This window comes from Tiliqua scincoides, chromosome 3, assembly GCF_035046505.1.
Source record: "Tiliqua scincoides isolate rTilSci1 chromosome 3, rTilSci1.hap2, whole genome shotgun sequence".
In the NCBI taxonomy this organism is placed as follows: domain Eukaryota; kingdom Metazoa; phylum Chordata; class Lepidosauria; order Squamata; family Scincidae; genus Tiliqua; species Tiliqua scincoides.
In genome coordinates this window covers 101,585,922-101,598,814 of record NC_089823.1, presented here as the reverse complement: position 1 = coordinate 101,598,814, position 12,893 = coordinate 101,585,922, and the positions used below count along the sequence as shown (strand labels likewise).

General features: G+C 39.2%; 1 protein-coding gene across 1 annotated transcript in view; it reads left to right on the top strand.

The window, feature by feature from the left end:
- Nucleotides 1-12,893, top strand: part of PCCA (propionyl-CoA carboxylase subunit alpha) — a 276,404-nt gene that overhangs the window by 170,137 nt on the left and 93,374 nt on the right. Inside the window, exon 19 of the mRNA XM_066620028.1 lies at nt 8,770-8,868. Coding sequence (XP_066476125.1) covers nt 8,770-8,868 — 99 coding nt within the window. The remainder of the gene's footprint in view (nt 1-8,769; nt 8,869-12,893) is intronic.

Genomic DNA, 12,893 nt, shown 5'->3' with positions numbered 1-12,893 from the left:
AACCATGTAGTGCCAGTTCAGTAGCAAGATAATCATCTGAATCAGCCCATAGTGGTTTCAGATACGATTTGTTCTAAACCAAAAAGAAAAACCTTTCCATTTTGCATAGTGTATAAATCACACCTGAAACCACTATGGACTGATACTATGTATTCTGTGGGGCAGGGCGAGCAGCAGCTTAATCCAGAAACATCCTATCCCATGTAGCAGACCACACATAAGCTATTATACCCAAGAGATGCATTCACTTTTGCAAAAGGAAGCACAATATTTTATGGGGTATCCTTGGTTTTCTGTACCATAGGCAGTGATTAGGGTTAAGTTTGACTCTGGGTGTGAGATCTGAGTTGCAAGCCTTTGAAATTTTACATGGACCTTGGCATCTCTAAAACATTTCAAATAAGGTATGGTAGAAAAGCTGCTCAATGTTTGTACATGAGGAAAAAGTACTTGTAAGAAAACGTCTTACTCTTCGCAAACAAAATCCAAAAAGAGAAATGAATGCTCCACCTCTCCATAACTGCGAGCATATACTTTTGACAGCATTATTTTTATTATGGAACCTTATTTTTATGACAAATTATGGTTCTGGGTCCCAGACCATTTTCTGTCTGGAGAACAGAATACAGATACTGACCATATTCTATATAGGTTGTTAATTGCAAATGCCTATTAGCACCTAGAAACTTGTATGGTTCTTTGGAGGTCTGTTTTTCTAAGCAAAATAAATGTTTCACTTCTTCCTACAAATTACTAGCAGTCCATAGCATTGTCCTGAGAGTTTTCCAATTTTTCTTTATTCAGCAGCAGTGAAAATTGCATATTCTTGACTTGCCAGATAGTATTGCTTTTGCAAAGAAAAATCGTCGTGAGTTGTCGGCAACAAGCATGATTACATATGCTGTTTAGAGAAGTATTAAATGAGAAATAGTACCTACAAATGAAGCATTTTAAAGAAGCTTTGGCTACATCAATGTAAAAAAGATCCCCCAGGATATAGCTTGTAGATGGATTCACCCTATGATGTACCATAATGATCATCATTATGCAAAAACCAGAAGGCAGAGAGTAGTGAATCAATAAAATACCACTCTGCAACATTAAATATAGCATTTTGACTGAATATTCTTTATCATGAGGAATTGGTAGCAAAAGAAGTAACAAAGAGGTTAGGTGCGAGGAATTAATGTGAAGATGAAAGCAAAGGAGACAAATAATAGAGTAAATGGTAAGTGGAGGTTTAGCATAAGTTTAAGGAGTAATTTTTTATGGGTCAGATGAAAAGAGACAGAGTAAGTATTATAGGTGGTATAGGGTGTGGTTTCAAGATGAAAATGACATGCATTTAAGGGTCATATGAAATCCAGAACTTTTGCACGGTTTAAATCATTGGCCATTTCCAATGGGAGTTATATAATAGTTCTGCTGAAACAGAAATAGCCACTTTTCTTTGAACTCCCAACCTGTCAGTGCTTTTTGAAATAAATCTGAATAAAACATATTTAAATGCAATGCTATTAAACAGAAACAAATCTTGTCACTTATTTTTAGTAGGCTAACTATAATATGAGGCTTATCTTGAGGCTATTGCTACTTTTAATAGTTTTTTGACTTTATGGTTGTACACAGCAAGTTCCTTCTGCCAATAAATAGTTGGGTTTCTCGGTTCTGCAACAGAAGTAGTGTGATATCCAGTCAACAAGAGGGAGTTCATTCCTTTGGAAGTAAGGATTGAACTGTCAGTTGTCCTAGGAGAAAACACCTTCCAGTATCCAGATGGATGTGAAATTGTAAATGTTAAACCAAGTAGGAAATACTTCAGAACAGGGTTAACAGAGAAATGGGAATATTCTCCTACATTTTTTTCCTTTAACAACCCTGAATTTTGAAGTGTCCGGGAGTTTAAAAAGAGAGAGACTTTACTATCTAAAACAGGAAGTCATAAGAGGTGAATTTCCGTTTCCTGTATCTGAGGAATTGTGGAGACAGAGGCATACCTTCCTTCATCTTTAGCATACTTTTTATAGTAGAATCTTGCTGTTCTAGCTGTGATGACTCAGAGCCAAATCCAACTCAATTTTCCAGTGCCAGTGCAGCTGTGCCAATGGGGCATGCGCTGCATCCTGTGATGGGGGGGGGGCAATCATGGAGGCCTCCTCCAAGTTAGGGAGCGTTTGTTCCCTTTCTTCAAGATTGCTTTTCAGCTGCACTGGTGCTCAAAAGTTGAATACACTTGGCACTCAGCCCCTTATCTCAGTGTTTTTCAACCTTTTTCATCTGATGGCACACTGACAAGGTATTAAAATTGTCAAGGCTCACTATCTGTCTTTTGACAATTGACAAGGCACACCGTGCTGTTGGTGGGGAGCTCACATCCCCATTGGCCCTATTAACAAATGACCCTTACCCCAAACTCTCGCAGCACACCTGCGGACCGTTCGCTGCCCACCAGTGTGCCATGGCACAGTAGTTGAAAATGGCTGCCTTATCTAATCTACCTATGAGTAATCCAGAAGGTTTGCTACTCTGTTCATTGTTGAAGCACCTCTGAAACCTTCTCTAGGACTGACACTCCCCCCCATGCATGCATGTTATACAGTACAGCATTCAACAGGTTAACAGGTCTGCATAATATGCATGGGATGTTTTTACCTAGTCTCCATCGTGATAGTTTTACATAAGGATCTAGGCCAGGGGTGTCAAACTCATTTCATACCAAGGGCCAAATGGCATTCATAGTGCCTGCTGAGGGCTGGAAGTGATGTTATTAGGCAGGAAGTGATGTCATTAAACAACTCATAAGCACTTTTTCTCACTTAGGAATTCTTTAACTATAAATGACAGAAGAGAAAACATGCAAATCTTTATCATATTTCAAGATATGGGAGAGCCCAATTTTTGTGGGGGCTGCCCTTTTAGCAGTAACACTGCTCAGAACTGCTCAGCAGCTGAGAGCCTGAGGGCCGGATAAAAAGCTTCCATGGGCCACATCCTGCCCCTTATGTTTGACACCCCTGATCTAGGCAGTCATATGCACTAAAAATAGTGTGCTGCAAGACATGTCCTAGTATAAGTTCGTTTTGGCTCTTGCTTGGTCACTGAGAATACAGTTTCTAAGGCCATTGCCTTTTATTCACAATAGTTTTTGGTTGCCTCTTTCTAGTGTCTTCATTCAGAACCTCTTTTTCTGGTATGTAATACATTTTATCTTTTTTCTTTCATCAATGCATCATTAGTATGTACAGTATTTTGGAATAAGTGAGTGAATGGCCACAGTCCTCTTGTTCCATCTCCTCAACAATGAACGATTGACTAAGTGTTCATTTTTTGCCATTGATGTTTTGCCCTTTCATATCAGATAAAACCAGTTGGCAATAATTAACTTTTATAAAATAATTTTCCCCACATTGGTTCATGCTAGATACTTTGATGTGCTTAACCTTCAATATATTTACTTATATTAGTAGTAGATAAAAAGATGATGTGGAAATATTTCCATAAGCTGTTTGGAACATTGCGTTTTCCAGCTTACGTAAATGCAGAGGAAAAGGTAATGTGCACACCCTGGGAGGAATTTGGCATGAGAATGGAACTACCTACTTCCTTTAACATTAATTGAGAACAATTTCCTCATTGGAGAACCTTGATGATAGGAATATGACAATACTACAGAACTGCAGCTGGCATCTGTTGAAAAACTTTTTTTAATGTTAGCCCAAAAAATTCAAACATGTTTGACTAAGAAGACAATTATTCTCATGAACTTTGGCAACCTTAATAAGTGTGGAAAGTAGTATACACATGAAGTTGGGAAATATTTGTTATAAAAATGTACTTTTCCAAGGTTAAGGAAAGACTATCAAATTCATAATAGATGAAAGAACAATATGCTGGGTTGCATTCAGAGTAATGCGGATTCCAATCTAATGCTTTCCGTGAGCAGGGAGGTCACTTTGTGAAGGAGCATTTGGCTGGTGCAAAGGGTTCTTTCCTCTGGCACAGGACTCTTTGAATAAGCAGAGTGCTCCTTTCATTCTCAGAGTGAGCTTCTCTGCACAGAGGTGTTACTCTGGATGCAACCCATGATGTCCTTCCTCTCAGAAGCTGAACCGGTTGGAAGAACAGTTACATGTTTGACACCTGTTTTGAAGTGAGGGAGCAAATCAAATTGAAGCAGGCTTTTAGCACCTATTTCCTATACCAGTGTTCTTAAAACTTGTGGTCAGGACCCCAATGAGGTCCTCACAAAGCCTCAGTTGTAGGGTCACAGGCAACTTATAGGAATAAAAAGGTTAAACTAGAGCAGCACCAGGAAAAGGGGGAGGCATCTGGTGTACCCCTTAAGGTAGTTCTGCTCAGGTTCTTAGCAGTTGTGCTAAAACAGCTTTCGCTAGCACCAGACTTCATGGTAATGTTTTCTGCTCTTTCTAAAAAGAATATTTGGTTATAGAGATCAGTGTTGGAAGGGCGTAACAGCGGCAGGGAGTGGATGGTAACGGGGAAGGGAATGAGTGAATAGGGTCCGAGGAGGGGGCAGGACCAACAGTGGGTCCCCAGTCTCAAATTTTATTTATTTATATATTTATTGGCATCATGACACGAAAAAGGTTGAAGACCACTATCCTATACCTATACCCCTGTACCCCTCCAAGCTGCTATTGGCCCCATGAGACAAAAATGTTCAGGTATCATATAGGCAAATAGCAGCTTGGGGGGAAGGTTTAAATTGTGAAAATGTCATTGGGGAAAGGGTTAAATTTCCATTTCCAGAAATACAGCCCTGTTATAATTTCCCTCTCCCCATCCCGACTTGCTTTTACCTTTTAAAAATTACTGCAGGAGATTCAGTCACATTTCCCAATATTGCATCTAGCTAGTTCCTTAGTAACTCATTCCTCCTCTGTACTGGAAGTGAATTTGATACTTAGTCTTAATAATGTCGCTCCAGAAGGCTTGACAGGATCTGGTGCTTCAAAGTGAAATGTATTCAAATCCAAAATAATTTTACACAGTATATGATAAGATTACTGGAATAACTGTATCACTTATCTTAAAATCAATATATAGTCGTTCTTATCATCAAACTACCAACACAGATATGTAACAAAGTAGGTTTGTTGGTACTGATATGCTGTTTTAACTTTCCATTGCATTTTGTAGTTGGCCAAAATCCAAAGGCTAGCTATAATTCGCATCAGGATAAATAAATTCAATTTAAATTCAGTGTCCAATTTAAATCAAAAAGTAGCAGTAGCACAATAATTTTATTCGGGCCAGCTGAAGCAGTGCAAAGTTGTGCTCACTACCCTGACATTTATTTTGTATATTTAATATCCCACCTTTCTCCACTATGGAACTCAAGGCAACACATAGTTTCCTGGTAGTCAGTGATTCAGATTCTTAGCTTCAGCAAGGTGCCCTCAGACCATATATTTAGCTAGTTCCCTAATCAAATATTTCATTACTGTTACTTTAAAAAACATTTTTAATTGACTGGCATAGTGGTCTGCAGTTTTGTCCACTTTAAATGCATTTTGAGCAAGGGTGACAGAATGAATTTTTGATTCCTGTTCTGCTGAATAGAAGAAATGAGATTTCCATGTTTTTGACAGTCGGAAAATATTTCTGATAGAACCTGTGCAGTTTATTAGCATTTTGTAGAAGCTCTGCAATTTATTTGCATACATCTGTGTAGATGTTGAAGCTCTACAGATTTTGTAGAAGCTCTGCAGATTATTTGCATTTATCTGTGTCACATAGAGAAGCAGCTGTGTGTCTGTTTTGACTGGCAAAGTTAGAATTGGTACTTTGGGCCACCTATCTTAAAGCACCAAAAGCTTTTAAAAAAAATTAAACTGAAAGCAACAAACAAAACTGAAAGCAATACTGCTATGGCATGAAATACTTTTTTTAAAAGTGCATTTGCTGCATAAGACCAACTCAAAAATCTTCCAGCCTTCTTTATAGCAGCAGATCGATGGCTACCTTGATGGTGCTTGGCACAAATGAGTTTCTCTCCAGCAGTCATGTACTGAATGAAACACCAGCTGCAGTTTGAAAAGGGAAAGTTGTATAAATGGATAACTGAGACTTACACTCCTGTACACACTTCCCTGGGAGTAACAATGGGAGCACAATGGGACTTACATCTGAGTAGACATACATAGGATGGATGGGGCTGTGTGTTTCCTCCTGATATGTTCCACACAGTCTTTTTTGGAAATAAGTGCAAATAAGAACAAAAAGAAAGTTTGCAACAACAAAAAATCTTTTCATGAGATTGAAATCCCATGTTCTTGAACTTCCTTTTGAGGTTGTAATAATAGTCATGTCAAAGCAATTTAAAGCTGACCTTACTACTGTCTGGAAGACATTGGTCTTCTACGTTTGCATGAAAGTGGTACATTTTTTCATCAACAACTGAAAGGAAACAATGCATTTTGCCATTGTTGCTAAGTCAATAGTCCCTTCATATAAACTTTTATCACTACCAGCTTGGGTAGGAATGCCATTGTGCTGAATTTGCAGTCTTTTCTTTCTTTTTGCTCACTCTACCAGTCACAAAAGTGAGCCAAGTAGATGGACTTTGGACCACTATCATGATTTGTGGTTTCAGTAAACAAAAGTAAAGTTTCAGCCCTTTTGCCCTATCCTGGGATTTGATGCTTCAAAGTTTGTATATTTAATCCAAGTATTACATGAAATTAATTTCAGTCATTTATTAAGTTTTGCTAAATCCATCCTAGTGCCAGTGATTCAGGATGAGTTATTCAGAGTGTATAATTATATAATTGTGCAACAAAATCTAGGAAGATTAAAAAGTTAAATATCAGTGTTTTACAACTCCTGATAAAGCTGTAAAAGTGCTATATTGCAATCTTATTGTGCTTAGGTTTTCGAATGTGCAAGTTCTTTTTTTAACTCTGAATCATAGAGGAAAAAATGGTGTGGGTGAGTGAGTAACTCTTTGTGTGTGTGTGTGTGTGTGTGTGTGTGTGAGAGAGGGGGGGGAAATAAGAACTGGGCTATTTGATCTTGATATTTTTCTTAGTCGATAACTTTGAATCTTTTGAATTTAGATACCAAATGTCTCTCTTGATTAAATTCATAATCAAAAGATTATTCAGAGATATTTGCATTTATGGTAGTGATATTTTTATTTTGTGACCTTCTGTATCTGTAAATTTTTTTTTACCTTGGCACTACCCCCTTCCCAGAAGAATAGCCCTACTGGATCAGGCCATAGGCCCATCTAGTCCAGCTTCCTGTATCTCACAGCAGCCCACCAAATGCCCCAGGGAGCACACCAGATAACAAGAGACCTGCATCCTGGTGTCCTCCCTTGCATCTGGCATTCTGACATAGCCCATTTCTAAAACCAGGAGGTTGCACATACACATCATGGCTTGTACCCCGTAATGGATTTTTCCTCCAGAAACTTGTCCAATCCCCTTTTAAAGGTGTCCAAGCCAGATGCCATCACCACGTCCTGTGGCAAGGAGTTCCACAGACCAACCACACGCTGAGTAAAGAAATATTTTCTTTTGTCTGTTCTAACTCTCCCGACACTCAATTTCAGTGGATGTCCCCTGGTTCTGGTGTTACGTGAGCGTGTAAAGAGCATCTCTCTATTCACTCTGTCCATCCCCTGCATAATTTTGTATGTCTCAATCATGTCCCCCCTGAGGCGCCTCTTTTCTAGGCTGAAGAGGCCCAAACGCCGTAGCCTTTCCTCATAAGGAAGGTGCCCCAGCCCAGTAATCATCTTAGTCACTCTCTTTTGCACCTTTTCCATTTGCTCTATGTCTTTTTTGAGATGTGGCAACCAGAACTGGACACAATACTCCAGGTGTGGCCTTACCATAGATTTGTACAACGGCATCATAATATTAGCCGTTTTGTTCTCAATACCTTTTCTAATGATCCCAAGCATAGAATTGGCCTTCTTCACTGCTGCCGCACATTGGGTCGACACTTTCATTGAGTTGTCCACCACCCCCCCAAGATCTCTCTCCTGATCTGTCACAGACAGCTCAGAACCCATCAGCCTATATGTGAAGTTTTGATTTTTTGCCCCAGTGTGCATGACTTTACACTTACTGACATTGAAGCGCATCTGCCATTTTGCTGCCCATGAGCAAAAAGCTCATGGTGTACAGACAAAGTGCATTCATTTTAGCAAAAGTAGTTTGTATTCTGTGTAAAAATAGCCTCTTTGGGGCTACTTTGAGGAGAACACAAGCAACTTTTTGTATTTGTCTTGGTAGAAGTGTATGTGAAAAACTGCATTCTTCTGATTAGTGCACTGCTGATGCAAAGTTTGACTAGAATTTGGGATTAATGACTGGCTTATATTAAGATGATGTTAAAGCCCTTCATTAAATCATTGGAAAAGTTCTTTGGTCCTTGGAGAGCATATTATATGCAAGGCCTGTTGTGTGGGTTGCCAAGTGTCACTGGAATTCATATGCATTGCTTTTCTAATTGCAGTAAATGTAGCATGTCCAGATACAGTTTAAATGTTGGATGCAGTTTGCTACTTTGTGGAAAGCCCTCCACAGGCAGCTGTTCACAGGTCCTTCACCTCTTCCCCAGAGATACTAAGAAGACTCTGTTGTTAGACCTTGTCTTTGTGGCAGAAGCAGTAAACATGACAGGTTGCTTGGGAACCATCTGTTTTAATATGGTTGCTCATTGTATGCAGTAATGAACTTGAGATCTCTTTTTTTCCTGGCTTTATGGTAACAGTTTTCTTTGGTGTCACAACAGGTGGAACTTGATGGGAAAAAGCTTAGTGTGACTGGTGAGTGGAATTTGGCTTCATCCCTGTTGTCTGTTACTGTGGATGGTGTTCCACGAACTGTCCAGGTAAATACTTTTCTTCTTCTTTTTACATCTTTATGGATTTGGAAATGTTGGCTACAGTCCAAAATATTTTTTCATATGGTCCATTTGTACTAAAGGCAGTGGGAGAAACCTTGCATCATTGCAGGCTAACTTGTATGCATTACCTTGGATCCAAAGGGTTCCTTCTGCACATGCAGGCATTTCTATACATGCTCTAGAGCTTTTCCAGTTTTTTTCTTGTACTGCGCTGAATGGTGCTACTGGAGTCAGAAGATCAAGTGCACCATGGTATGTGCAGAAGCTTCATGCGTGTCTTCCTTGAATCCCAGCCATAATCATAATTGTACAGACTGACACATATATTTTTGTTTTTGCAAGCGCATGACAGCGTTGCTGTTCTGCCAGGCATTTGAGATCTGTTAATGTTGGCTGCTGATTTCTGTTTCTAAATTGTGTTTGTAAAATTGATTTTTAATTCTTTCATTCAAATTTTGGAAGCCTCCTTGAATTTTCTACATCAGTGGTTCTCACAAATTTAGCACCAGGACCCACTTTTTAGAATGAGAATCTGTCAGAACCCATCGGAAGTGACATCATGACCATTGGAAGTGACATCATCAAGCAAGAAAGGTTTTAACAATCCTAGGCTGCAATCCTACCCATGCTTACCCAGGAGTAAGTCCCATTCACTATCATTGTTAAAAGAATATACATAGCAGCTTGTTAAATGTACAGGTCTGTAACATTTCCCCAAATGCAGTCACATATCATGGTAGCATCAAGTCTACTATATTAAAAATAAAATATTGAAATGAATGGGAACCCATCTGAAATTGGCTTGCGACTCACCTAGTAGGTCCCGACCTCACAGTCGAGAAACACTGCAGTACATAATTTCATTTGGTATAATTTAATTATCGCTGGTAGATATATATAATGGCCATCTTTAATACGTAAAAACTTGACAACTGCTTGAGCAGATTTTTCATCTGTCACAGCTGCATACTCATGGTGAGCAGTTCTAGCTCCAATTGACTGCAGCATTATCCACAGATATTTGTAAGTAGTCACCTGATCTATCCTATGGCTGTTTATGCTCCAAGTCCTACTCTTAGGTCTCTTGCAGAAGTATAGAATGTTAGTTTTCAGATAATTGAGTACCAGCTGATTTTCATCACTGAAAAGGCTAAATTTATTTATGGTCCTTCTAAGCCCCACTGGGATTCTTGATAGAATGACCGTATCATCAGCATATAATAGGACAGAAATCTTAAGGTTAGCTAGTGATGGAGGATGGAAATCGGAAATGTTGAAATAGTCTACCAAACTAATATCTAAATAAATATTTAATCTAAATAATAATCTAAATAAATAAATAAATAAATAAATAAACAAGAGGGGTCCAAATAACCTGGCTTAAGGCAGTCCACAGGAAGCTGAGGCACTTGGGGTGCTCTATAGAGGTTGTACTGGCCATGGATTTGAATCAGGCATGAGCAACCATAAGGCTGAGGTTGCTGGACATTGAGGCAAGGGGAGAACCCCAATTTTTGAGCTTAGGATGACACTATAGTTTCACCGGCCATGTACCTCTCGCTTCTTGAGCTCCCTTGGCACAGGAGAGACTTCTTAGCTAGATGGAGAGCACCTCCCTCAACGTTTGTTGAGGGTTCTTATAGAAGAATCCCTGTCCCAGATAGGGTTTGTCCCTGAGGCTCATGCAAAATGGAAACAATTGAACATGTTTTGTTTCGTTGCTCATTCTATCAGGGGATATGTGCTATGTTTATTACTCCCCTGATTAGGAAATTTTCGGCCTGCCCGATGTGGAGATGGCCAAGAAACTTCTTATGGGAACTAATTTTTTTCGGCGAGGCCTGAAGACACTGCTGTTTCAACAAGCCTTCTGATTTCTTGGCCTTCTTAACATTTTTTATACATCTTTTAGTTTTTTACAGGCCTGATTCCTCTGTGATTTGCTCTTTTATGCTCTTTTTATTCTGTCTTTTAATCTGACTACTGTTTTTATGGTCTCTGTTAATGTGTTTTTAATATGTTTTTATCTGCTATTTATTGCCAATTTATGTTTTTTTAATTTGTTTTTACATGTTGTTAGCCGCCCTGGGTCCCTTTTAGGGAGAAGGGTGGGATACAAATAAAGTTTATTAATTATTATTATTATTAATAATTCACAGTTCATGATGTGGAGCACAGGTTTCTTGGCATCCGCTTGCAAAAAACCCTCAAGGCTATTGTCAATAATGAGGAAAAATTTTAATGTTTATCTGTTCTCTGTTTCCCTGTTTTGTTTTGGTGTGATGTATTTTCAATTGTTTAAATCTTTTAAGCTTTTAAATCTATGTTTGATACATGTCATTGTTGTTGTGTTTTGTTTATGCTGGTCTCTGACCATATTAATAAACTGAAAATTGAAAAATTGAATCCTCTACATGGAGGAGAAAATCACCATAAAATATTTTTATGTGTAGAAGATTTCACTCATTTCATCCATTTTGTCTATTTCAAGCTACACTCAACTTATTTTTGTCTTATGGCAGATCAATAAGTGATCAGCTTGTTGTGTTTCTGTTAATTTGCTGTGTCTCCTTGCTGTGCTAAAGTCAAGATTAATGGCCACTATTGATGCTGACTTAATGAACTTAGAAACATATGGTTAAAAAAATGAAATAATGCACAAATACTTTTGTGCAGAAGGCTGGGTAGTAATGTTTTGATCATGCATTCTGCAAAATATGGTGTTGATAGAGGGTCAACCCAATCCTAATGGCTGCAGTGCCTAGAGGAACAGCAGTACCGACATGGTGGATGCTGGGAAGCTGTCAGAGGTCTCCTTCCCCCAAGTAAGAGTGCAGGCCTTTGGGTTATCATTGCAGGAAGGAGCAAGGGCCTGCCTACTGTCAGCTCCCACTAGAGGCTTCTGTAAGAAGAGAGTTGAGAGTGAAGTCTTGGGGGTGTTACCAAAAGAGCCTGATTTAGTCGTCTAGGGAAATTAGTGCACCTGCTCTATTGGAACACTGGAACCTTTAGACTGGATGCAAACCAGCGTTCTGCAGAAATTCCTTTTGCTTAAGAAGAGACTGAGAGAAATATTCCAATAAATGATTACAGCTTTATTAAAAGGGCCACAAAATAGTTATCCAAAAGAATCAATAAAGGACTATTCTAACACCCTAACCAGAGTGTCCTATAGTGGTGAGTGCAGTGTTGTGTGAATGTATTTGGTGCATCCGAAGAAATCGGAAAGAGGAATGGTAGGGAAGGATGTCAGGGATCCCTGCTCTGCCAACCCCAGCTGCTAGCTAAAGATGGGGAAAGAAGGGAAGGGGGGATGAGGGAAGAGATAGGGAAAGCGCAAGAGATAGCTACCTGTCTGGGCATCTGGTCTATGAGCAGCAGTTTCTATGAGCAGTGTGTTTGGACACCCCGGAGAGCGACTGTTTGACCCCTCAGGGAGTGACCCCGTGTTAGGGCACTCAGGAGAGTGACCATTTGCTAGTCAAACCTTCCTAATATTTAAGGATATTGAAAAGTTGCTTACGTGTAAGCAGAATGCCTGGGGATAAATGTGTAACTTAGAGTGTTTGCTTTTAATGTATCAATGGGTAACTTGGGTTATGAATGAAGGGAATTCAGACACGATGCAGGTAAACAAGGCTAGCAGGGTCAGCTAAAATACCGATTAGCACTTTGGTGCCAGAGGATGTCTGGTAACTTCTAAGTTACCTAAGTTTATCTAAGTTAAGGCAAAATACAGATATAATCCAATGTTTTGGTACAAAATACAGAAGTTACTGGAATTGCATTCAGGAAAGCAAATGCAAACTATAGATACAATGGAAAACTGTCTGACAGGTTTACTGACAGAGTTTCATTCAGCTAGAGATAAAAAGTAGGATTATCATTTTCCTTCCAGGATGTGTGATTGTGCGGGGAAGAGAGGGAATGTAAACAAACGACCAAGAGTCTGAGCTTGACCACAGTGGAATTGAGGCCTATAAGCCAGTGTTTCTGGAAGAATAGTTCGT